Source organism: Dermacentor variabilis, chromosome 4 (assembly GCF_050947875.1).
Source record: "Dermacentor variabilis isolate Ectoservices chromosome 4, ASM5094787v1, whole genome shotgun sequence".
NCBI classification, from domain to species: domain Eukaryota; kingdom Metazoa; phylum Arthropoda; class Arachnida; order Ixodida; family Ixodidae; genus Dermacentor; species Dermacentor variabilis.
In genome coordinates, this window is record NC_134571.1 from 188,641,148 (window position 1) to 188,668,979 (window position 27,832).

The following is a 27,832-nucleotide window of genomic DNA, read 5'->3' on the forward strand; positions in this document are numbered from 1 at the left end:
AAATCAAATAAGAATAAACAAAGAAACATACATTCGCCCCCCTTTAAAACACAGTGCGCGTTTAAACCACATTACTAGTGTACAGCCTTACAAAACACGCCTTGATGGTTTTGAATATTTGTTCTTTCCTTCATGTATTAATATATGGAATGGCCATCCGGACGGCACTGTAACAGCAGAAGATGCTAACGAATTTTATAGTCTATTGGAATTGTATTACAGGCAACGGGTTAATTAAGAATTGATCATGAAAACTGTTATTCTGTGTATATTTGTTCATCCTGACTGTAATTTGTGTTTGACAATTATGTATAACGTTGTATTCTCGGTGTTGAAATTTTTATATTTTTCCTCTCCTGTAATGGCCCTCAGGTGAGGGCTACAGTATTCTTAAATAAAGAAATAAAATACGGACTAGGGGTTGCCCGATAAAGCCAATTTCTTCCTCTCGCTATGAATACAACTTGAACTTGAGCACTGCAATCCAAACTTGGCATTGTGAACTTTCAAGTGTACTCGACAATTTCAGTCTATGCATGTTACAAAGAAATTTAGTTTTTTCGGCGACCCTGTGGTCCATATACTTTTGCTCCCGGGTGTACGGGTGCTGGTTGCTTCGGAGGCGGTAAGTTGCCCTTGTCGCCTGTTCACCTTGATTTTTCGGTATTTACTACGCCTAGATTTAGCTGCGATATGCATTCGCAGAGATGACTAGGAATGATTGGCACCGTCGCTGTCGGCGTCATAAGTAGACCTTTTTGCTGGCTACGCTACGAACTGGAGGAGGCTTGGCTGCAAGCGTGTCAGCGACCATTCCCCAGAAATGAAGGAATTGTGCGCGCCGGTTCCTCGCTACAGGCCTGCAGCTTCCAGAGGTCTGACGGAAGCGACGTACTCATCGGAATGGCCCAGGCTTCTGTCGCCGGCGCTGTCGACGAAGCTGCCCTCGCATTACTCTCGTTGGGCGGTAGAACAGCTGGGTCAGCTTTCCTGTGACCCCGGCTATCAAAGCAATTTACAAGGTGACACTTGTGCTGCTGTCACTAGCTTTCGTAGCACGCAGATCGCCATTCAGCAGTCAGAATGGTTCAACCCAGGTAGCTTCAGCGCTTTGTTTGTTCTGTTGATAAGGTTGCAAAGTTAGAACGGGAAGACTGCAGAAATCTTTCATTTGGCTATCTTTTTTTTTTCCTCTAGTTCTGGAGTGCCGCACTTTCGTCATCAATTTCTGAGTACAGTGCACGCCATCAGCACCATGCTCTTTGACTTTATTTCGCGCAGGCAGCGCAGGGCTTGCTTATAGGAATCTTAAACTTCGGTTTTTTTTATATATCACTTTTCGTGCCAAGAGGTTGATCTCAGTGATCGAACAGCGCGGCGGCGTGCGAATCATTTTCGAGGTGATTACGAAGACAGCAAAAACATGAAAAATTGATAAAAAAACGTTAGTAAAGGTGGCCCTAGGAGCGAGTTCACGGTTTTCTTGCACTCACTGCTTTAGGAGCGCTGGTAGGGCATGCATGGTGCTTGCATCGTTCAAGCTCCTAGCAGCAGACGACGTGGCGATGCGCTCCGCCACCTCATTTACGCTTGCGGCACTAAATGAGAATATTGCGACGCTAGAAAATATCGAAGTTATGTTAAAGCAGGCAGAAGAATCTATGTTAACTCTAGAAGAACTAGGCTCTAAGACTGTCGGCTTGCAAAGCTCTGTCCAAAGTCTTGAAAGAAAACGGGTCGACCTTGAGGATAGAAGCCGTCGCAATAATCGTATCTTAACTGGTATTAGCAAACAGGTGGACGAAACTTCGTCTTCACTTTATGAGACAGTGGGGAACTTATTTCAGGTCAAGTTGGGCGTACAGGTCTCCTCGATAGTGAGAATCCATAGGCTAGGGCGCAAACAAATCTCGGTCAATAATTCTTAAACTGTTCAATCACTTCGAAAAAGTGAATATACTTAAACATTGTCTCAAATTTAAGGGAGGGGAAATCTCCGTGTTTGAGGATTTTTCTGCTGCTGCAAGGACAATTAGAAAAAAAAAACACTGCGCGAGTGCAGCTGAGGGCAGAAAAGAAGGCAGGAAAGTTAAACTTGTATGCGATAAGATTCAGATAGATGACGACATGTTTCAATGGGAAGGCACTTTTATGAAAAGGGTTCCAATCGTTTAAGAAAGCCGCAGCCAAAACTAACACAATAAATGAATGATTACCTTAAAAGGACGTTCTGGTGCATCAATGTGAATGCCCCAAGAATAGCGAACGAATTAACTGGCTTAGACAGCACTATCTTAGCACATCACCCTCACGTTGTAGTAGTGACGGAAACGTCGCTACATCCAGATATTTATGACAATGAAGTAACACCGTGTAGTTATAATATTTTCCGCAGTGACAGAAATGGTCGCGGTGGTGGCTTCGCAATAATATAGAAAGAATATCTGCGCCTCCAAGTTACCAAACATTGACGGGCTAGAAAGTATAATAGTCAAAGTGTTCCTTGAGGAATTTCATTTAATCGTTGGGGGATTTTATCGCCCCCGAACTCCAATATTACATTCGTAGAAAAGCTTAATAAATCCTTACGATACATGGAAATTCGTTCTGCTAACTTGTTGTTGACAGGGTATTTCAACTTTCCGTCAATAAATTGGTTAACCTATTCTCCAGAGGCTTTCACTAGTGCCTGTCAATCATTCCTCGACGTGGTGCTCTTGCATCATCTGACTCAGCTAGTCACTGAGCCCACGCGCGTGCAAAATTGCTCATAGTCCACCCTGGACCTCTCCTTTGTTACCGCGAACCTGCTACGCCGTAAGCCCTATGTGGTTGTCTTAGAAAGAATATCAGACCACAGCATGCTAAATCTAGCCTTGGAACTGCGCATTACACCAAAGCTTCAGAAGAAAGAGGCAGTTATTCCCTTGTTCTCACGTGCAAGTGACGTCGATATGTTAGATGAACTATACAGATCGCTTTCTCTTTTTTCTTGTTTGTATGAATCACAGAGTTCTTCTGTTGAGCACATGTGGGCCTTCTTCAACAACTTAGTTTAGTGATGCATAAATGATTTTGTGCCAAGAAAACGGAAAACAGTGCGCATCAGCAATCCATGGATGACAAAAGACATTGCGCGTCTGGGGCGTGAAGTGAAAAAAAGCAAGACGTCAGCATACAAAATGTCTTTCACCGACCACAGCCGCTAACATTTCCGCACTACGCCAGTCGTTACGGAACTCTATCAGTAAGGCTAAACAGTATTTCCACACTGTGCGTATACCCGCCGTGGTTGCTCAGTGGCTATGGTGTTGGGCTGCTGAGCACGAGGTCGCGGGATCGAATCCCGGCCACGGCGGCCGCATTTCGATGGGGGCGAAATGCGAAAACACCCGTGTGCTTAGATTTAGGTGCACGTTAAAGAACCCCAGGTGGTCAAAATTTCCGGAGTCCTCCACTACGGCGTGCCTCATAATCAGAAAGTGGTTTTGGCACGTAAAACCCCAAATATTATTACACTGTGCGTATGAAAAACTTTCTTGTCGTATCTCCAAGTAAGTTCTAGCGATATCTCGCGCCACTAAAGAAATCGTTCCTTGGCCTCCCTACAGATAGCGCGACTACGCACAACAAGTTAGAAATTGCACAGGCGCTCGACCAGTACTTCAATTCGGTATTCACACATGACGATGGTTTCACGCCACAGTCCTATTCCATTGTTGATTTCCCTCCAATCACTGCCATTTGTATAACTGAGGAAGGCATGCGAGCTCTTCTACTCAACTTAGGCAGCAAAAAGTCGCCAGGTATCGATGAAATACCCAACACCTTTCTAGTCCGGTATGCTGACTGGTGTGCGAAGTACTTAACCTTAGTTTTTAAGAAATCGCTAAAACGGTCACAGTTGCTGTGAGATTCGAAATTCGCAAAAATCACTCCGATTCTTATAGAACGAAACCCGTCAGCACCTTCTTCCTACAGGCCGATTTCTATTCTGTGCACTTCCGTAAAATTGCTGTAACAGATCATCTGTAAACACATAACCAATTTTCTCTAAGAGGATCACGTTATTGATAACCGGCAGCACGGGTTCCGTCGCGGTCTTTCCACTATTACGCGATTGATTGCAACTATACACGACTTGACAGCAGCATTAGATAGGCAAAGTCAAGTCGATATCATTTTTCTTGACTCCTATAAGCCGTTCGACCACGTATCATATCACAAATTATTGCTGAAATTAAATTCCAGATTAAAACACGATTGCCTTCTCTCCTGGATTGAAGCCTATCTTTCGCGCAGGCGTCAAAGTGTAGTTGTCGGTGGTGTCCTTTCTGATGCGCTTCCAGTGGATTCCGAGATTCCTCAGGGCTCTGTCTTGGGTCCCCTTTTCTTTCTAGTGTCCATTAACGACATTGCTGAAAACATACACGTTAAAATGCGACTGTTCGCAGATGATTGTATAATTTATAAAGAAATTTCTAGTCCTGACGATCAACTTCTTTTAACCGATCCCCTATCTGCAATAGAAAATTGGTGCTCGACGTGCCAATTGACTGTGAATTCCAAAAAGACCGCAGAAATGACTGTCACACGTAAAAAGAATCCTTTAAGTTTTACATATCGCATAGCCAACGAACCTCTCCTAGTTGTAAATACCTTTACATGCTTAGGAATTCACATAACCTCTGACCTTCGATGGAACGCGCATATCTCGTATAATGAAAAAAATGCCCTAAGAGAACTGCATTACTTGAGGAGAACACTAGCACCATCTACTCAAGAAATAAAGCTTTTAGCATATAAAACCAATGTACGACCGCCATTAGAATATGCTGCGGCAGTACAAGGATCCCTGGACCGAAAGTAACAAAGTGAAACTAAAAAATGTCCCACGCACGGCAGTCAGTTTTATATTTACTTGTTATAGCTTGAACATATGCCCAACAGCCCTGCTGCATACCGCAGAACTCGAGCAGCTGGACATGCGACGTCACCGCGAACCAAAAATTATTTTACTTATATAATCATAATAAAACTAGAGGAAGGCATTTTAGTTGAGCCCCTTACCCACCACCCTACGCCTTCCTATCATTCTAAAAAAGTCGGCGCATTTTTGTGTAAAACAAATGTTTTTAAATACTCATTTCTTCCCTGCACCATTGTTCAATGGAATGGTCTTCCTGGAAACCTGGTCAGTTCTGAAACGGTGAACTTGTTTCTACAAAGCCCTGAGTGAAAAATAGGACACACTTGTAATTTCTTTCGGGTGGAGTCTTTTGCTTTTGTACTCGATTTTACTGTGTTTTGGACTGTGGTCAAGTCTCGTTGTTTGCTTCTTCTGTTGCAATGTACGTTTTCCCTGTTTTTATTATTTCTGTACCGCACTCCTGCGTAAGGCTTATAATACAGGCAGGCAGTATTTGCTAAATAAATAAATAAATAAATAAATTACTTGAGACATTGCGTAAACGCCCGGCACTGCACGTTTATGCTTTAAAGGTTGCAAAACATTTAATTTGTATTTCATATTCGATTACGAAGGAGGAAGATTGTGCAGTTCGACTAGCGCGCAATATGATGAAGCTCACTTCAGAGGCAGCAACCTATTGTATATTGGCCGCACCCTCGTCTTCTTTCATCTACGGCTTTGGATTGGCCCATTTAGTGACGCAAGCGGCAAACTGAAGCGTTCGCTTTCCGAACCGGTATAAGACTCGGACCGTGATCTGTGGGTCAAGCGCGTCGACTTTTATACACTACTCGTCGAAGGTTGCAAAGTAATTACTGGCACTCACATACAATTGCACAAGGTCCGGCGAGAACGCAAACAACAAACACAATCACTTATACCATTCGAATAAGAACCGCATCATGCGTGTGTGACTTGCACTGAGCGATAACTTCAAGCTGTTAGCGAATGAAAGGCGGTGCCCAGTAAAAGACAAGTACATGTACCAATATGAGCGCGTGTTGGATTACAGTGCTCTTTTACAACAATAACAGTTCCGGATTCTAATTTGAAGCCATTGTCTGCAGCTACAGCATCTAGGGGATCTCAAATCGTTTCGAGGTTTCGAGTAGATAACCGCGAGCTCTTGCTCGGGTGCACCTTTCTAAACACATGTTAAAGGGACACTAAAGCGAAACAATAAATCAGTTTAGACTAAAGAAGCATTGTTTGAGAATCCTGCAGGCAGTCATTTCAATAATATAATTTGGTTATTAGATGAGAAAATGAAGGTCCAAGTATCAGGACTCCGAAAGTTTCGGCCACTTGGCGATTTTTATCGTGCGCCTAAATCTAAGTACACAGGTGTTTTCGCATTTCGACCCCATCTAATTGCAGCCGCCGTGGCGGCGATACGATCCCGCGACCTCGTGCTCAGCAGTCCAACACCAAAATTCAAAAAGATTGAGGTCGGGTGACCTTGCCGGCCACAGGACAGGTCCGTTTCTCCCTATCCATTGCCCTGAGAAGGTAACATCATGCCATGCTCGCGCTTGACTGCAGCTGTGGGCTGGGGCTCCGTCGTGCTGATACCACATTGCGTCAAGCTGGGCTAGCGGCATGTTGCAGCAGAAGTCTTCAATCGGCCCTTTTAGAAACTCACTCTTGCCGGTCAGAGTGTTGTTAAAAAACACTGGGCCAATGACTGTGCTAGCGTATATTCCGCACGAAACGTTAAAAGACCACTCATATTGGTGGCGGGATATTCCTAGCCAGTGGGAATTTTGCTCATTGCAATAGTGTGCGTTGTGGATATTTACTTGGCAATGTCGGAAAAAGTTCGCCTCTTCATTGCGGAAACCTTAGTGAGAAAGTCAGAATCCTGCTCCTCCTGAATCAAAATCCAATCGTCGAGTGTCTTTTGGAGATCCCTTGACTCTAGCCATTGATGCAACTGCAGGTGATAAGGGTGCAGTCCAGCTGTTTTCAAAATCAGCCAGGCAGTTGAGTTGGACACACCGAGCTGTGCGCTCACGCTGCGGGTGCTAGCATGTGGATTAGCTGCCATGAAAGATAAAACGTTGGGGTGAACCGCATTATTTATGAGTGAAGCTCTCTGCCTATTTTTTGTAAAGCTGCCGGCTTGCTTCAGCGACTCATAGGTGTTGAATATTGTCATCGAGCTCGGTCGCGTACCCGGGCGCCAGCTTCGAAATATTCTTTCAGCCTGCCGTCTCTATCCGCCCGCAGCTCCTACGGCAATGATAATGTCTGCTTTTTCTTCATTGGAAAAAGGAATCGCGAAATTGACCGGGCTTTAACAGCCGATGCACGATAGTCTGTTTATCGCTGTCTGGAACTAACACCTATCACCACCACCACGTCCATCAGTCGCTTTACGCAGCGCAGGAGATAATTGTTGCTAGCTTAAGGGACATTAAAGCGAAACAACAAATCAGTTTAGACTTATGACGCACTGTTTGAGAACCCTGCAGGCAGTCAATTAAAAAAATAGTTTGATTATTAGATGAGAAAATGAAGGTCCAAGTATCAGTAGTTGAATTTCGCGCCGAAACCCCAGCGCCGGTACGTCAGCGTGACGTCAGGGATTCCAAAGTATGTTTTCGCATTTGGGCCGCGTTGGCTGAATAAAGCTTCCCGAAACTTGCCATGTTTAATATTTGGTTCCTTTAGAACACAATGTAGTCAATCTGTATCGCTATATATAATTAGTAGGCCCTAGAAGATGCCATCAAAATCCAAGAAGTCACAGCCCCCAGGTGCGGGAACTTAAGTAGGCGTCGCCACTCGTATTTCGTTCTTGCGCTTTTTCTTGTTTACCAAACGTCTTATCGTTGTAAGAGTGGTGTTTTTGGTGTTGTAGAAGGGTAATTTACTGATGCAGAACAAATCACTTTTTACTTTAGTGTCCCTTTAACAAAATATTGTTCCGACCACCATCCACCGAACAAAATTTAATAATGGTTGTTGCCTATAAAAGAAGAACTTACAATCCTACTGATTTCAAGGAACAATTTTCTTTTCGCCCATGCGATGTATACGAATACTGCCGAAATCAGAAAATTCTGAACAAACCGCATCACGATCAATACTCTGCAACTCGACAAGAAGGTACGGTATCACAATCTGCAAAGCTCATCTCTCGAGACACCTACATAAACTAGACAAAATATATTTTACACTCCTCTGAATCACCGGTAACAGCTTTATCACAAAACTCGCGTACACAATGTGATGAACTCTGTGGAGCAGTGCATATGCGTTCTTACTGATAGTTACAGCACTGTAGGACAATGAAGTGCTCCTCAGCGTTTAATGGAAAATAAGTGCAGTCCGGCACGAGTTTGGACAAATACTAGAGAGCTTTAGTTTAGGGGACGCAAGCGGCTTGCGTACGCAAGAACTAGAGGCGACGGTACTAGGCATGCGCAGACCGCTACGTCTACTTGCGTCCTTGGGGTTGTTGGGGCGGCCGAAAACATCGCTTCCCCTAAGTGGTCACGTTACCCACGTGGCTCTCGCTGTGTACGAGAACTTACGAGTAGCTAGCAGGTAGATAATCTTATCAATCTTTCGCCAAGTGTCAACAGACATCGTTTTTATATATATTATAGAGGTTTAGCGTGTCCGGCATTTGGGTAAACGCAGGCGGAAGGGGCGTTGGGGCGGGGAACTAAACGGGAGCGGCCTGTATGCTGCAATACCTGGTGGCGCAAAGCTCAAACGTAGAAAAACAGCTAATATTGCTGTAACTAAGTATATTCTACTTCGCTACTGGTGTAAATCTTCGGCACTGGCGTAATCGTGTTGCTGCCAAAATTTGCAGCCGCAGCAAAATAAAATAAACTTGTTTGCTACAATATTAGCTGTTTTTTTTTCTGTCTGAGCACTGCGCCACCAAGTGGCTGCACCATGCAGGCCGCTCCCGTTTACGGCTCCGCCCCAACGTCCATACCTGCGTCCGCCTGCGTTTACCCTAATGCCGGACACGCTAAACCTCTCTATAAACTGCTTTTAATTAGAATAGCTTTACGTGCTTTACTTCACATGCTTGATTTCATAGTTTAAAGAATGATAACGCAGCAAAGATCAGACGTCGTTGGCGCTGCGAGCGCACGCGACCTCACTGCGCCTTGCGTTTGGGGCCGCTAACATATAACGTGTTTCTGCTTGCGTACGCAAACGCAAACGCACCCAAGCGCTAGGGGCCCTAATGCCTTGCGTCCCGTAAACGATAACTCTCTACTGAACAAACATGGCTCCACTACTACTCCATACAGGGTGTCCCCGCTAGCGTTAGCCAAGCTTTACGATAATCACCAATGCGAAATTTTTCATTTTTCATTTTACATGTTTTCAGTTCGCGACATATTCACTGGCGCTGACAATCTGTCTCGCACGGCACGTTGCAAACAGCGAAGTGGGGTGCGACGCGCCGTTTAGCTTGCCTAGCTAATCGGGAGATCGCAATAAGCAGCACGTGGGTGACAGGTGGGCGCGATTCGAAGCAGCCGCCGCACGGAGACCTCCACTCATGCGGTGCTTTGTTTCCATATATGGTGTCAGTGGAATCATCGGTGAGCAGGCACGCGTGCTAGCCAGGCGCCATGCACCTCGCAGCCATCATCGTCCCAGAGCCCGTCTTGTCCGGCCCTAGGCTTTTGTTCTCACGCTTTTGCCATTCCCTACTCCTTCGCCTCAAGGTTCCACTACACCCGCCTCCTCTGCTTTCCCCCTCGCGTTCTTTTTGCTATCGCCGTCTTTCCTCCTCCGCTGCGTTCCGCATTCGCTCTTTCATCCTTTGCAGTGCTGTTTCGCTCGGTTACAAAGGACACGGACGCTCGCCTCTCTAAAACAGCTGCTCTCTAAAACAGGGCTCAAGGGAAATTTTTCTACGGTCTTCTGTCACCAGACTTCTGAAAAGCGACTACCGCAGGTATTATAATTGTATATATTGCAGCGGGGTATTTTAATCTTCCTTTTCCGTTGAACTTCACCAAGGTTAGCAGGGACTCACGGTACAATACTGGAGTTAAAGGACAACCACAAACGAAATTCGCTTTGGCGGAATATTTCGTAAATGACTAGCCTATACCTTAAACACAAGCATAGAAAAGCCGCATGGCCCATAATCGCAACGTTTTCACAGTAGCAGCTTTTAAACTGCAGCAAAGCAGAAGATGTGCACACCTGCTGGTTGTCGCTATGACGTAAGTCCCACCGAACCACCTCCCAGATTTTCCGAAGCGCCGTGGGCGTAGCGTTACCTCGGAGGCCACGCCGAGGAGCCGTGTGCTCCAAGTTATGCGTCATTTCCGCCAAGCAGCGTTGTTTCATTTTTTTACGTTCTGGTTTCTGGTTTCGTGACGTTTGCGCTGGTATTCCGCACATCAAGTTCAGCGCGAGGGCTCCTTTACAGGGTGTTCTTTTATGCAATACAGATCCTTTTACAATAACGCCACAAGCGCAGCGAAGGTGGTATTTTACAGAAGAGCTCCTAGGTGAAGCGGAGATACTTTGACGCAGCGGGACGCGCTCATTCTCAATATTGCCGCAATTTGACCTTCAATTTCAAATGAGCACTATTTCGAATTCGTGTGATTTTTTTATTTCTAAGAAAGGCACATGCCATAAATGGTGACGCTGTACAAGTTTTTCATATAAACTGCCCTCGATCTAATAGTAACAAACCTAACAATTTTTTTTAATTAGTCTCTTCGCAGCCGCTTGAGGTACGGTAAATTATTTCCACCTCGCCGTAGCCGTAAGCTCATAGACGTTTTATAAAAAAAACTGTATTGTATAGAAAACACCCTGCATGTCTACACAGACCTAAAATAGGCTTTTTACGCGGCCCAAAATTTCGTTTCAGTTGACCTGTAACACATCTGCGTGAAATTCAAGAAATTTGACTGAATTTTCCAATCATCTAACACTACACTGCAAGTTGACATGCACGTTATGTCCACCTGTTTAATTATGTAACCCAGATGCTGCAGTTGTGTCATCTGCTAGAGAATCAAGTCTTTATAAGTCCATGTACGACCGCTGAATCTAATTTCAGCTTATGGCAAATCACATATGCGCCACTTGTCAACGTGCAGGAAGCTTCATGACAACCACAATTGCCTTGAATCTAATTTCAGCTTATGGCAAATCACATATGCGCCACTTGTCAACGTGCAGGAAGCTTCATGACAACCACAATTGCCTTGAATCTAATTTCAGCTTATGGCAAATCACATATGCGCCACTTGTCAACGTGCAGGAAGCTTCATGACAACCACAATTGCCTTGAATCTAATTTCAGCTTATGGCAAATCACATATGCGCCACTTGTCAACGTGCAGGAAGCTTCATGACAACCACAATTGCCTTGAATCTAATTTCAGCTTATGGCAAATCACATATGCGCCACTTGTCAACGTGCAGGAAGCTTCATGACAACCACAATTGCCTTGAATCTAATTTCAGCTTATGGCAAATCACATATGCGCCACTTGTCAACGTGCAGGAAGCTTCATGACAACCACAATTGCCTTGAATCTAATTTCAGCTTATGGCAAATCACATATGCGCCACTTGTCAACGTGCAGGAAGCTTCATGACAACCACAATTGCCTTGAATCTAATTTCAGCTTATGGCAAATCACATATGCGCCACTTGTCAACGTGCAGGAAGCTTCATGACAACCACAATTGCCTTGAATCTAATTTCAGCTTATGGCAAATCACATATGCGCCACTTGTCAACGTGCAGGAAGCTTCATGACAACCACAATTGCCTTGAATCTAATTTCAGCTTATGGCAAATCACATATGCGCCACTTGTCAACGTGCAGGAAGCTTCATGACAACCACAATTGCCTTGAATCTAATTTCAGCTTATGGCAAATCACATATGCGCCACTTGTCAACGTGCAGGAAGCTTCATGACAACCACAATTGCCTTGAATCTAATTTCAGCTTATGGCAAATCACATATGCGCCACTTGTCAACGTGCAGGAAGCTTCATGACAACCACAATTGCCTTGAATCTAATTTCAGCTTATGGCAAATCACATATGCGCCACTTGTCAACGTGCAGGAAGCTTCATGACAACCACAATTGCCTTGAATCTAATTTCAGCTTATGGCAAATCACATATGCGCCACTTGTCAACGTGCAGGAAGCTTCATGACAACCACAATTGCCTTGAATCTAATTTCAGCTTATGGCAAATCACATATGCGCCACTTGTCAACGTGCAGGAAGCTTCATGACAACCACAATTGCCTTGAATCTAATTTCAGCTTATGGCAAATCACATATGCGCCACTTGTCAACGTGCAGGAAGCTTCATGACAACCACAATTGCCTTGAATCTAATTTCAGCTTATGGCAAATCACATATGCGCCACTTGTCAACGTGCAGGAAGCTTCATGACAACCACAATTGCCTTGAATCTAATTTCAGCTTATGGCAAATCACATATGCGCCACTTGTCAACGTGCAGGAAGCTTCATGACAACCACAATTGCCTTGAATCTAATTTCAGCTTATGGCAAATCACATATGCGCCACTTGTCAACGTGCAGGAAGTTTCATGACAACCACAATTGCCTTCCATGGTAAACCAGCCTTGCGCTAATTCTGAAAGGCGAGGATGTTTCAGACAAGAGAAAAGCGTTATCCGCCCAGAGTGTGTCCACCCGAAAGGATACTAACGAAGGCCGTATACTTTCTTGTGTAGCCTCGTGATCCTTTCAGTAGGACGACTATTCATCATTGATTCTCTCAATTTCAGCCTACATATGAAACGATGTTGGTTTCATCTTGTGCGTGGTGCTCTTCACAGAATGCCGCGTTACCAGTGAGGTGGACGGCAGCAGGGCTAGTGACACCTCGTGGCGTTTTAGTGCATCACTCCACAGTAACGTTATTGTGTCGCGTAAGTGTTCTCGTCAAATGAAAGTAAGCAGAGATGTGTGAATATTCGATAATTTGAATGTTAGCTCAATACACCTTGTTATTTCATTCGTGTTCCATTCGACCATTCAGTATTCCAAATTGTCTAACAATAATTTTATTTTCCAGATACACGGAATAACATTACTGCTTCGAGTTGCAAGGGAGAAGAATTAAGTTATGCAAGCGGGGCTGTTCCGAGCCAGTCAGCAGCACGACAGTCGCAGGTGCTGCAGAAAGCCAACAGGAACCGTCTTCACAAAGCTTCTCTTTCATAAGTGCTTTGTCCTAGGCCGGCCGCGGACGGAAAATTTTCGTTACGACTGAATTCTAGCGTTAGAGCTCTCTGTGAATATGCATACCCAGTTTCTCAGTGAAAAAATGGAACTGCCAACTGCTGCACATTAGGTTTGTCATTCAACAGAATTGCCTCTAAATTAACCAGCCTTTGCATTTCCAGTAGGAATTCAGGCAAATCATTTTTAGAGCGATTATTTATCTTCCAGCGCTCCCAGACTTTCCTGACCGTGGCAACTGGAAGAAATCTCAGTGACGTAAAATCAAGCCTTCTTTAGGAGACTAGCTCCACCCAAGATTTACATTTCACCTTGTTTTGTTCAACTGTCGTTCTTCTCAAATACCTTCATAACATTCTGTTTGAAATTTTCACTATTTGACAACCATCAAAAATAAGAGCATGAACGCTTATTCAGCTGTTGATTTTCCACTCTAGCCGGTAACGAAAATACAGTTGTTCGCTGCAATTCAAGTAAAACTCTTGCCTGGGCTAGTTCATTCATGCTTGAATGACTAAAGGCAAGACGCAAAAGACCAGGACTGAAGAAGGACGTAGGCGCCGGTCCTGTCGTTTGTGTCCTTTTTCATTACTGGTATTTTGCGCCTTGCCTTTTCTCATTCACTGCAATAGGAGATTTGCGTCATCAGGTTGAACTCTGCATCACGAGGTGGCATTACAAAGCGGCTTCCCAGGCTTACATCTATGACACGACGGTACTCCGAAAAACGTAATAGGTCATGCACACAGGCTTAAATAGTATAACAGATTTTTATCTTACGCGTAACCGCATACCCACTTCAGGAACCCAGGATTACCAAATAGGTGTACGGTATCAACAACGCTGGTAGCGACATCTGGTAACGCAAGGTTCAACCACGGATCACAGAAAGCTAATACTGCGGCCACCTTAATTTAGTTCAGTTATATAAACAATTCAATGGAGGTTTTTTTATGTACAAGAACCAAAATCTAATTGTGTGGCACGCTGTATTCGAAGTCTCCAGGCTAATTTTAATCAGCCACCTATTCTATTTAACTACCACATGTTAATTATTCTATACACTCTACTTGACTGCTGGCGTAAAGCGCAGGTCGCATAATAATCGTGAACGTTCATTTGTTTTATGAATTTCCTTCGACGAGAATGGTGGCGCCGCGCGAAGACGTTAGAAACGCATCATTGTTGGACAAATCGTCCTAAGATGTTGCTACCAGCGTTGCGCTGACCCGTAATCTGTAAGGTTTACAGACGAGCTAAAGCTCTCCCTAGCTGAACTTGATCCGGTTCGACGTCGCACCTTACCTGGTCTGACGCGACGGGCGCCGTCGCAGGCGGGCTGTACAGGAAGAGATTGAGCCGCTTCATGAAGTCCCGCAGTGCCTGGTGGCTGGACGTGGTGACCGAGTAGATAAGCAGGCACTGTCTCAGCAGCTGAGAGGCCTTGCCACGTGCGCCGGACAAGCGGTGATCTGCCGTCCTCATCACCTCCATGTGGGTTCGCCACGACTGCTGCAGCGAAGTACAGAGACGTCGCCAAAGGCGTCAGATCCGTGTGAAAGGCGCGTCCGAAACGTACCACTTCACCCGTTAGGATTTTATCCAGCTTGTTGGAAACTTGATAAAATCTCTGTTTAAGAGTACTTTTATTTAGCGCAATTATTCACATCGGGCTCTAATCATGAAAAGGAAATATACATTAGACAAACTCGGGCACAACCCGTATCCCGATGACTGTCGACGGTAATGGGTTCATCATTCAATCGATATAGCGACACAACGTGTTGCCACCCTTGAAAGGAGGTACGTAGGAGGCGTGTACTGCAGCGGGACTCATCTTTCGCATTTCCCTAAGAACACTCGCTGCCATCTAGCGCCGCTGCCGCGTAGCCTGCGCGTCGCTTCAGAAATGCATGGCGCACGGGTGCATGCGAACGCATAGAAACGCGACATGCTGCAACTCGGCTCCTCTTTCGCGCTTCTTTCTGGACGCGCTACGCCTTCTAGTGGCACTGCCAAGGAGTCCGCGCATGGCCTCCAAGACGAGAAGCATTGCGTGCTGCTGCCTGCGAACACTTGCCTCACGCCTAATGGCACGCACTCACTGACCCAAGCTAGCGAGAGGTTATTTGAAAAGCGCCACATACCCACTGCATTCATGGCGCAGATCGCTAAATCGTTGGCGTGAAAGACGTTCATTGAAAAACCGCACATAACCGGAGCATTTGCGGCGCGGCCTCCTAAAGCATCGGCTTGCTGTCCATGAGGAACCGTTGTGACATGGGTTCCAATCCACTTTGCATCGGTGAAATTTAAGGGATATTCTCTGTCATTGTAGATTGCCACATTCCCAGTAGCCCATACCTCGTCACCCAAGTTGACGTGAAAGAGGCTCGTTGGGGAGCGGCACACACTAACTGCCGCATAACCAGTGACCCAAGTCGGCGTCAAAGAGTTTCATGGAACAGCTGTACCTACCCAGTCCCGCATCTACACTGACCCATCTCGGCGTGAAAGAGACTCATCGCAGAGCGGCACACATGCACACACTGCCATATAGTCAGACGCCCAAATCGGTCGTTTGGTTAGTTTCGAAACCTGTTGCCTAAGCACAGCAGCCTGATGCACTGCTGATTCGACTATAGACGACCGAGTGACCGAGGCAAGCGAGAAAATGGTTAAATTCAAAGAAAGGAACGTGGATAGTATCCGATAAGTGCGTAAAATACCCCAAGAATGCTACCGCATTAAAAGATGCCGTAGGCACATATATAGCAAGTATTAGCAAGTCAGGGGGAAACGAGAAGAAAGGACATCGAGGTGCCCGATATTTATTAATCATAAGAATCCAGTAAACGAAGACACCAATATAGAGAAAATTAGTTTTAGTTACTAATTGAATTAAAGAAATGATAAATACGAGGGGAAATCAAAGCGGGTGGAAATTTCGTCCACTTTTATTTCCATTAATTTATAATTTATGTTATTCAATTAGTAAATACATGTAGTTTCCCCTATTTTGTCCTTGGTGTCTTGGTTTGTTGGTTTCCTATGATATTTCATGGAGTGTAGTTTTACGCTATTCTTCTAGACATGAGTGTAAAATCATTGCGTTCTACCGCTACTGACATGTACAATGGAAACTTGGAGGGAGCTTAACAAAGCAGCTTGAAAAACAGCTACGGACAGCGCAGCGAGGGGCGAGGCACATATATACGACTCACATTAGAACAAAATACAGGAAGACAGTGGTGCAGACTAGAGTACAAATGGGGTAGCCGATATTCTCGGTGACATTATTCCGTAACAGGGAACTCGAGTATCGACCGATTCCGTGTGGTAATTACCTGGTACCAGTTGAAATCCAGCTCTTCTATACTTCCGGCCCACTAGGAAGCAAATGGTCCCAGTTGGAGCCTAAATGGAGCCCCACTGACTCCAGTGGGGGTCATGGTATTTCCAGGCACAGAAAAGTTGAGAATTAACGGGTTCCAATTGTAGCTCACGTGAGAGAGAAGTGGCAATGCTTTGGAATTACCTGGGCATGTGAGACATCCAGGTGGCATCCAATGGCTTGCTGTAAATTGCAAATGTTTAATTTCTACGTAAATGAACCAACAGTTATAACCAGCTGAAACTAATTTCTCCATTTGGGAGGCAAGTTCAAATATATATGAACGTGTTCTTGTGATGCAAATGAACCGAGGAAATCAAGTTGCAATCAACTTGAAAGCAATCTTTCTAATTGTTGGTCAACTCAAGTTATCGAAGAACCTATGCACATTCTGATTAGCTACATTTTCTCTTTTATTTGGTCATTTTCTGCGCCCTAAGGCAAGTAAGTGACGTGGTACTCAACGTCGATGAGCTTGAATTGCGAAATTTAGAAATCTAAGAGACTTCTAAATGACATTCAGGTTGGTCGAGGCTGAGTATCCGCTTTACGTACTTGCCTCAATTGCACAGAAGCTGGTCAAAGAAACCAGAAAGTCTACTAAGCCAGGAAGTAGTCAAGTGTGTGGAAAAGTGCACACGTAAAACGAAACCCATAGTAACTCTTACTTTGGCGCCATTTCACATAATCTGAAGCGGACAGGCCAGCGTCTCGCTGTCAGAGCTGGTCTTACCACGCCAGACAATTTGAATAGATTATTTAACAAAGTTTACAACCCAACAAAGCACGAAGCTACATCTACAAAGAAACCTTTGTCCCAATTTGTTCCTTGTGTTTCGAACATGATCAATTGCATCCTTCGGCATGTGTAAAACATTATATCGGCCAAACTAAGCAGGACGATCTTTGAATCAGAGGCTTCGCGAACACCTTTACAACACGTCGAAAACAGTCAGTGGTCATATGGACATTCATTTCAAGAAGCATAGTTGCCAACAATATTTTCATAAGCGTGAAGGGTTAACGAGAAAGTGTTGAAGTGCGCGAAAATTCCCAGTCTCGAATGCGACTAAAATATTACACACTATTTCTATACAAAAAGGAAGTGTTCAATATTTTCCAATACGAAAAATACGCTGCAACTACCACCTGCTAGTCTCTTCACAGTTAGCCATCTGCTAAATAAAGTGTCGAAAATCTTCACAAGTGATATAACGAAAACAAAATTGTGCGAAGCAATGCACAAACAAAATGTGAGATGAAAGCTTGGTTTAACGTTTCGTGGCGAAAGCCTTCGACACTACCCTCTTTTGCTTGTAGTCTGAAATTTAGCGTTTTTGGTAATCTATTCTTGGTAGCAGTTTTATTTTTTACACTAAAATTATTGATATTTTTCATCAAATGGGTCCTTTTCCGTATTTTCCCCCGGACAAGCTTTTAAGGAGCTTTTTTTTTCTATTTCTCTAATTGCTGATCTCTATCGGCAACGATTTAGTTAGCGTTCTTGGAGAGCTCTTCCTACAGACACCGTTCAAACTTAGAAAGCTTGTTTGTGACAAGGTGCTAAAGATGTTAAAAAGTATTCGTGAAGTTTTTTTAAATGCCAGTTATTTATCTTTAAAACTCATCCTTCGTCCCTGATGGGTATGTCTTTTTTGCACTAATCAGTACAAGCGTGGTGGCTAATTATACCGAAATATATATTCGTGTTGTAAATATATGTGTGTGCGTCTGACTATTTGACATTCAATACTTACTATTGGTATCCGAAAAGGTTGATATTCGCCCACCTCCAAAACACAGTAACGAAACGACTCGTGAAATTATCCAAGCTCATAAAATATAAACCCTGAAACAAAAAAAAATCACCGATGCTTACGATACTCCCAAATGCAAAATTTAAGCGCAGCTCTATACTTGTTTTCATTTCGCGATTTATTCATCACAATCTGTCTCGTGCAGCACGGTAAAAACAGAGCGAAGTGTGGCGCCACTGCTCCGTTAATCGGGAGATCGCGAGAGACCACCCATGTAGCTCTAATGGCGACCGCTCACGTATCGCTTTGTTTTCATATATCGTATCGGTGGACGCGCTCGCCGCATGCCTTACCGATGGCGTCATCGGTGAACAGACGACGCCCGCTACTCTGGCGCCATCTCGTAGCGATCCTCGCAGCAAAGCACGTCTTGCGCGGCACTACAATTGTATTCTCCCGCTTTCGGCATGCCCTCCTCCTTAGCTTTCCGCCTCGTGGTTCCGCTGCACCCTGCTCCTCCGATTTCCTCCTCGCGCTCTCTTCGCTGTCGCCGTTTTTCATCCTTCGCTGTTCTCGTTCGCTCGGTTACGCCAAGAGACGCCGAAGACCAACGCAGGAACGGGCGCTAACGAGCTGCGCTCTAAAATGTATCGGTGCGTAATCTATATTACTACTTGAAAATAAAATTGCTTACTTGTCTAAAGCCCATGACCCTGCCAATTTCCTGCGCGCAGGCTGCATCTCTATACGTGAGCCCTTCAGATCTTCTAATCAGTAATGGTTTTATGCATCTCTATACGTGAGCCCTTCAGATCTTCTAATCAGTAATGGTTTTATGTGTTTAACATTTAACGATGCGTTCCGGTGTACTGTACATAGCTATAATAGAAGCAGCTGTTATAACACCGTGTTGTGTCATCAGCACTGTTCTCACCCGGATGTCTGGAACCATCTAGCCAATGTTTAAACTCGCATTCACACGCTTGAACGAGGCCAGTGGCTCCGATATGTATATACCTGGATAAAGTGTTCTATTTATCACTTTTTGCATTCTAAACATCACCATAAAATTTTCATTTCTGTTATAAGCTTTAAAACTTTATTTAATCACGCGCTTGAGAACTTCCACCAATACAACTTAGAAGAACTGCATCACCCACAGTAGTAAGATCTTCTTCAATGGGTTTCCTACGGCGTAAAAAACAGAATCAGTATGTCAGCATAATTCACTCCTCTTGCCATTGGCGCAAATGCCGTCAGCTTAGCTCGTATGGGAAGGCAGATCAATGTCGCTTCATAAATCGCAGAGGACATGTGCCGTAAAGGCCATCTCGGGCGCCTTTTTCTAGCTTTTGAATACCAAAGAGCGTTCTAGAAAGTCATTATTTAAGCAAACTTCATACCTTTAATGTCGATAAAAAGGTCGTTCCTCGTTCAAGAGGGTCATTTGTCCGTAAGCAAGCCAAAACGTCGCTAACTCTAGCGACTAAACCGCTAAAATAGCACCACAGATTGGCATTCCTTTAATATGGGGCGGTGACAAACTGTCACTAGCCTGCTTGAACTAGTTGAGCTTTACGATATCTTTCGCTGTCAATAGTCCTGAGACAACGTAATAATTCAGTACAAGCTCCTTCCACAAAAAACGCAGTGCAGATGCCCTTCACCTCTCAAGGGAGGCCAGGCCAGGTGGAATTGAATCGCAGATCAATGACTGTTCTGCTAACGTGAACGCTAGGCTATCTGGCAAATAGAAACATCTTGTTTCGAGATAAAATTTCAACTTTGGATTAGCGCTATTATCAGTGTCCACCACAAAATTTGCCAAGGCTTTCAACTTTGTTCCTAAAACCAGTTACGCAAAGACATACCTGTATGCAGAAAACAGTAATTTTAAATACGCAAATCCGGTTGACGAGGCGGAAATAAGTCGACCTAATTGGCTGGCAGATCATGCATAAAGACTTTTGTACTTAGGTTGTGAACGACTATTATTATAGCATTTCCACATCTGCCGTGATCGTTTCTTTCGTCACTAAAACCAATATATCTATACTGTACAGCTAACTATCCCTGTAGAGACCACGTTTCTATCTATTCATTCCCTGTTTCTTGTCTGCGTAATTATCAGAAGGAAAACAAGATCACACGTTCGTAGCAATCGCTACAAAGAAAACCCATACGGGTTTCTCGAAAGAAAAGCCTCAGAGTCGAAGAAAAATTCGTCCTGGTCCGGGACTCGAACTCCGAACCACCGCCTTTCCAGGGCAGCCACTCTACCGTCTGAGCTAACCAGGCGGCTAGCAGATGGCAGGGCGAAGTACAGTTTATCGACAACACGAAGCAAAGGCGAGTGTTTGAACGTAGTAGTTGCTACGAACTGGTGGATGTCTGATTTTGCCTTTAATTACTTGTCTCCACCTTGCGGATTTTCGCATAACTACTGCGTCAAAACACTTATCCACCTGTATACTTCTCTATAACGTATCTCCCCTTCTCCCTAGCTAATGCTTCCATCTGCTTTGAATCCGAGCGTTTCGCCCAGCGTTCACACAGACATATACAATGGCTCTTGCTGGCAGAATATCTTGGTATTCAATTACGATGTGCTGACTAGTTTCAGGACCTTTGCAGCAGTATACAAAGGGGTCATCATGTTACGAATATTTGCTCCAGTATGTTTCTTTTCTTAAGGCAGCTACCTCGGGCCTCAAATAGCCCCTCACTGTCCTGTGTCTAATCGTGAAGATTTTTAGTCTATTTCTTTTTTGGAGTGTATCTAAATCTCTATGGTCGTTTTTATTTGCATTCTTTCCACCTAATTTACCGCCTGTGTTTCTTTTCCTTATATTGTGATGACTTCTGGCTTACCCATTTACATATTCAATTACACTTTACTTGGTCGTCAACTTTTTTGACATTCTCTGCATTCCGTGTCCAGCCTTTTGAGTAGAAAGATTTGTGTGCTTCAGCCACATATTTAGACACTCTTAGATGGCGCTGCCATTAAATAATAATGATGACGATGGTGATGACGATGATAATGCTTGGCTCGTATCATTTCCAAAACGCGGTGATGGCAAATATTCGGGTAGCCTGTTTGAGCTAATCGTGTAATGCACCAGGTGTCCCGTGTAACTCGAGCCAAACGTGTAAAATATGCAACGCGACAGCGTTGAAGCCCCGTAATGCAGGAAATCTGACGTCGGCGCGCGGCTATCCGCGTCGACCGTCTTCTCGTGAAAAAAAAACATTTCGAACCTCCGTCCAGCGCAAGGAAGTTACTGAACTAATTGAATTTCTTAAAGTAAAATGCGTCAGAAAAATCGTAAAGCCTGACCTACACACAGCCAACGGACATTATAGCGTCGGACTGTAATTTGAATAAAAGGGAAAGCATATTTCTGTTAGGCAGAAACTCAAATGCAAACCCCTGTCCCAGCATTTCTACCATTCATGCAGTGGCGCGCACGCTTCCTTGCAACAGCTCCAGATGGCGCTCGCCTCCGCGCATAGAAAAAAAATTAGGAAGCTTACGATCAAGTATACGACTAGCATGGTGAGCAACGCGGCAACAAAGAACATCGAGCGGAAAGACGGTCAGAGAGGCTGAGATAATGTCATCGGTGGCTGAAATGCAAAATAAACCTGTCACGAGTAACTAATTAAGTACAAAATAACGAAATCAGGAAAGAAATAATTTATGATAACTGAAATAGATGCTCATTACTTTTCGAAGCGAGATCGGGATGCCTTAGAACACGCACTTCTAAAGCGAGATATAAGAAGAAGAAGCATGTGATTGCTGCGGAAAAGGTAGAGAAACGATGGGGCACGTTGTTTAGAATGTGACGGCATCTGCCGAGCGATGGATTTAGGAATCTCTGGCCTCCTTGAAGCCATCGGGTTCAGAGAGAAGGGGGAAAGTAAACATGTCGGCAATAGAGACTAGTAAGTGGCGATTAGAAGATTGGTGGTAGAAAAATAGCGAAACAACAAACAACAGAGGCATACAAAAAGAAAGTTCACAATAGAGGTTCAGAAGCTTTTGTTATGGGAATTCATCGTGCTTTTTTTCCTTTCTTTTTTTTTCAACTTAGGTAGGGCATTGGGCAATAAAATAACAAGAGCTTGGTGGCGCAACCCACCACCCCATTCCAAAGGGGGCGCTCGCATCATCCATCCAGCCATACATACTGTCGCAGCCTATTAGGAGACGGATAGCCGGCGTAGAGGACGTGTAAAAGCACTTTTATGTGAGCAGTCAACGCGACGTTGTTGTCGTCTCTGTTTTTCCACTCGCGCGCCACTTCAGCGTCGTTCTCATCGCCTGGCACATACCCGCGGCGACCATATAGGATGTGGCATTTGCCCCCCCCCCTTGAAAAAAGAAATAAAAAGGCATCGTCCCGATGCACCAACCGCCGAAGGCTGTGCACAGACGGTGCATCCCGAGGAAATGTAGGGCTTCATACGAAGCACGTGCACAACCTCGGGCAGATGCCGCCGGCGTTTGGAGCAGTTATGGCTGTCGGGGACAACTTCATAATTCACATCGATCTTCGCAGGAGCTTTTCAAACAGCCCCCGCCGACGAATCGGAGTCCAAATCCACAACTGGTCACCGACGTTGTATGTGGCGGGTCTGTGCCAAAGATTGTAGTGTCGGGCATCGTATTCCTGTCGTTCGTGGATTCGCAAACGCGCAAGCTGCCTGGCTTCCTCGGCGCGTTGCGTAAACTCCTCGGCACCAGTCTCTTCGTCACCGCACTCGTGTGGCAGCATTGCGTCCAACATTGTTGGACGCAATGAGGACGTCGTGGCGTAAGCAAAACGAAGGCAGCCCTCTCGCGAATAACCTCGGCACGGTGCTTGTTTTTCCCTCTAAGTAATTGAAAAGAGGAACCAGTTCTGCGTCCTCGCGTTTGTGGCGTGAAACGTCGACAGTATCTAGCACGCCTAGAAAACCCGCGTCATCATCGTCGTGGACTGCAGTCTCAACAGGAGACCGAGAGAGGCAGTCGGCGTCGGTGTGTCGTTTCCCCGATTTGTACACAACCGTGAAGTCGAACTCTTGGAGCCGAAGACTCCAGCGCGCAAGCCGACCAGCTGGATCGTTTAAATTAGTCAGCCAGCAAAGTGCATAATGATCACTGACAACGGTGAAACTCCGACCATACAAATATGGGCGAAATTTCAGGACGGCCCACACCAGAGCGAGACATTCGTTTTCTGTAGTGGAGTAGTTAGCCTCCGTCCTGGATAGCGTCCTGCTGGCGTAAGCAATCACTCTTTCGGTGCCGTCCTGCCGCTGTACAAGCACTGCGCCGAGGCCGACATCACTAGCGTCGGTATGAAGAATCGTAGCAGCGTCTTCATCAAAGTGTGCGAGGACGGGAGGCGCCTGCAGCCGTTCCCGTAGATCATCAAAAGCCCGTTGCTGGTCGTCACCCCACACAAAGGGGACATCTTCTCTGGTAAGATGGGTCAATGGCCATGCGATGCGCGAAAATTCCGCAATAAACCGTGGGTAGTAGGCGCAAAGGCCCAGAAAACGTCGCACGGCCTTTTTATCTGATGGCGTTGGGAAATTAGCAACGGCAGATATTTTATCAGGGTCAGGTCGGACACCTTCACGACTAACAACGTGACCGAGAAATTGAAGTTCTTCAAAGCCAAAATGGCACTTTTCAGGTTTTAAAGTTAGACCAGCTGAGCGTATTGCTTCGAAGACCATCTTTAGTCTCCGTAAGTGTTCCTCGAACGTTACGGAGAAAACAATCACGTCGTCGAGGTAGACCAGACAGGTTTCCCATTTGAGGCCTGAGAGTACAGTGTCCATTAGTCGTTGAAACGTTGCCGGCGCAGAACACAAACCGAAGGGGAGCACCTGAAATTCATAAAGTCCGTCGGGCGTAACAAAAGCGGTCTTCTCACGGTCTCTCTCATCAACTTCTATTTGCCAGTAGCCGCTTTTCAAATCCATCGACGAAAAGTAACGTGCGTTTCGTAGCCTGTCCAGTGAATCGTCGATACGCGGTAGCGGATAAACGTCTTTCTTTGTGATCAGGTTGAGTTTTCGGTAGTCGACGCAGAAGCGCAGGCTACCATCCTTCTTTTTCACCAATACGACAGGCGATGCCCAAGGACTCTTAGACGGCCGAATAACGCCGTCGTCAAGCATCGTCTTCACTTGTGTTTGGATTGCCTCGCGCTCTTTCAGTGCTACACGATAAGGATTCTGCCGAATTGGTCTGGCGTCGGCTTCGGTGACAATACGGTGCTTAGTGAGCGGCGTCTGGCTAACTCGTGACGTGGATGAGAAGCAGCTCTTAAACTCATTGATGAGCTCAAGAAGGCTGCTGCGTTCGACGGGTGATAAGGTGGGACTGATATCGACCACAGGGCAGGCATAGCCCCAATGAACGTCGCGTGCTCCACTGAGAGGCAGTCCTGTATTGATGTAAATTCGTCGAAGTAAGCAACAGCCGTGCCTTTAACAATGTGTCGACGTTCCCCGGTAAAATTCGTCAGCAGGAGTTCAGCACGTCCGTCGTGTACGTTAATTACGGCCCTGGCGATGGAAACGCTTTGACTCAGTACCAGTGCGTCGATGTGTTCAGCGACGCTAGTGGCAGTGTTGAAGTTGTCGCAGATTACAGGCACGAGGGAACAGCTTCGCGGCGGAAGCGTGACGTCGTCGTCGGCGATACGTAAGTGGGGTCGCTGGTGCTCCGCGGGGTCGACGTCGTCTGAACTCGTAGAAAATGTGACGACGAGGTCACGGACATTAATCACTGCACCATACTCTCTCAAAAAATCTATCCCCAATATAAGTTCTTTACAACACTCAAAGAGAATGACGAGGGTGGCGACGAAGGTTGCGCCGGCGATTACTATTCTGGCTGTGCATTTTCCAATCGGCGTCATCAACTGGCCGTCGGCAGTTCGGATGTTGGGCCCGGTCCACGGCGTCTTCACTTTTCGCAGCCTGTCGGCCAGCTTTTGACTGATTATCGAAAAATGCGAACCAGTATCGACGAGAGCGGCCACTTGATGGCCGTCAATGCAAACGACAAGATCGGCGCTGACGGCGTCGGTTACAGGAGGTGTGGTTGGAGTCGTCGGAGTTGTAGAGTCGTCGATCGTCGGAGAGGGGGGCTCTTGGGTAGCTAGCCGGTTTGCAACCTCACCCCCGGAGGTCGCTGCGTCTAGTTTTCCCGGTGCGGGCTAGGGGACCTGCCCCTAGAGGCGTCAGAAAATTCGCGACGGGTCGGTGGGGTGTAACGAGCCGGAGAGGGGGAACGCGATCGAGGCGTCGTTGAACCTTCTGGCCGAAAGTTTGTAGAATTTCCGTCGCGGCTACTTGCAGCATCAGACACAGGGTAACTGCAGCTGGAAAATTTTGGATACCCAGCCGCGCGGTAGTGGCACGCGCGGTAAACATGTCCTGCTTCGCCGCAATGAAAGCATAGCGGCCGGCGGTCAGCGGTGCGCCACAAATCGGTCTTTCGAAGCGGGTAGCCGGCAGAGGATTCATTGTAGAAACGAGGCGCAGCGATCGACTGGCGGCGATACGGCATAGTTGGCGGCGGCTGTGACTGTCGAAAATAGGGCGTCGGGGGTGGCGGTGATGGCTGCGTCGTAGTGGTCGACGGTGTCAGCAGCATCGAAGTGGCAGGAGGTGGACGGCAGACAGCTTCCGCGTAGGTCAATCGTCGCGGCACCGCCTGCCAGTCGGGCGACGAAAAGGCCTCTCGAACTTCCTCCCGAACGATATCAGCGACAGAAGCCACCGCTGGTGCCATGGGAGAGATCCCGAGCTGCCGGATCTCCTCTCGCACAATCTCTCTGATGACTTCACGTAGAGACGTGCTGCAGCTCTCAGGTATAATGGAGGCGTTCACCGGCGAACTCTTGCGATCATATTGGCGGTACCGTTGCTGTAGTGCCCGTTCTATAGCGGTAGCCTCCTTGCTAAATTCGGCCACTGTCGTTGGTGGGTTCCTCACGAGCCCGGCAAAGAGTTCCTCCTTCACTCCGCTCAAGAGATAGCGCAACTTCTTTTCTTCGGCCATCTCAGGGTCTGCTCTGCGGAAAAGGCGGGCCATATCTTCTGCAAACATGGCAACGCTCTCGTTTGGTTTTTGAATACGGGATTCAAGTAGGCGCTGCGCGTTTTCTCTTCTGTCGCTACTAGTGAACGTGTCTAGCAGCTGGGTGCGGAAGGTATCCCACGTGGTCAAATTTCTCTCCCGGTTCACAAACCACGTCCGCGCACTGTCTTGAAGCGCAAAATAGACATTAGACAGCTTTTGCTGGGAGCCCCAGTCATTATAACTGGCGACATGCTCAAATTGGTCAAGCCAATCTTAGACATCCTCAAAAGCGTCGCTGTGGAAACTTTCTGGTATCTTAGGATTCTGCAGCGTCACCTGCGATGGAGTTGCAGTAGCCATGGCGGAAGTAGGTTGACGCGTTCCAGCAGGGTCCTGCAAAGGGCTGAACTCGGGCGTCAGGCCTAGCAGGCGGCGACTGTACCGGTGAACAGGAGTTTCGATGAACGAAGGTGATTCCGCTTTCGAGGTATGGCTCCGCGAAGGGGTGCCGAGCATGAGACAATCCTACCCAGCACCTCCACCAGTGTCGCAGCCTATTAGGAGACGGATAGCCGGCGTAGAGGACGTGTAAAAGCACTTTTATGAGAGCAGTCAACGCGACGTCGTTGTCGTCTCTGTTTTTCCACTCGCGCGCCACTTCAGCGTCGTTCTCATCGCCTGGCACATACCCGCGGCGACCATATAGGATGTGGCAATACATACCTCCATCCATGCATCCGCTGCTCAAGCAAGCGCCCGCGTTTCTACCAGAATGCCCACCTTCGTGCACAGCGTTAGCCGCCAGCATTTCTCGGTAAACATTAGGGTTACATATGCTGCAGTTGCCGGAAAGCGTGAGAAGCAGTCAGAGATTTTCGAATGCTATCGTTTTCCACTCTTAAAGGCAAAGCTTAAGCGTCCTGCAGATTTTTACTACTGTAATATAGAACGCTAGCCCTGGTATCAGAAAAGTTTTGCTGGATAACTTATACCTCGTTCATCATGTCACGGTCTGCACGGACGATTTGTAGATCATATGCAAACAATTATTATCAAGGGCATTCGGTTTGCGAATCAAGCGGTTTGCGCCCCGCTTTTTTCCTCGTTTTCATTTATATACACGTCTGTCGGCAAGATAGTTTCAATAAAGCGTCCTAACTAGCGCAAATTTTCTTCCACGCATTAAGTTTAATACACAAGACAACATAAACAGGCTTGCCATATATCGACATTACTTAAAAAACAACGAAAATCAATTTTTAACTAGGTCACAAAACTGCTGCATCATGGCTACCAAAATCAACGCGATAGTGATAAGAACTAACTGTTAGTTTATGAAATGTCGTTCAATAAATTTATCTGAGT

The 27,832-nt window shown here is 46.0% G+C and overlaps 1 protein-coding gene across 1 annotated transcript in view; it reads right to left on the bottom strand.

The window, feature by feature from the left end:
- LOC142578473 (uncharacterized) overlaps nucleotides 1-27,832 on the bottom strand; it is a 55,218-nt gene that overhangs the window by 15,175 nt on the left and 12,211 nt on the right. Inside the window, exon 3 of the mRNA XM_075687856.1 lies at nucleotides 14,524-14,727. Coding sequence (XP_075543971.1) covers nucleotides 14,524-14,727 — 204 coding nt within the window. The remainder of the gene's footprint in view (nucleotides 1-14,523; nucleotides 14,728-27,832) is intronic.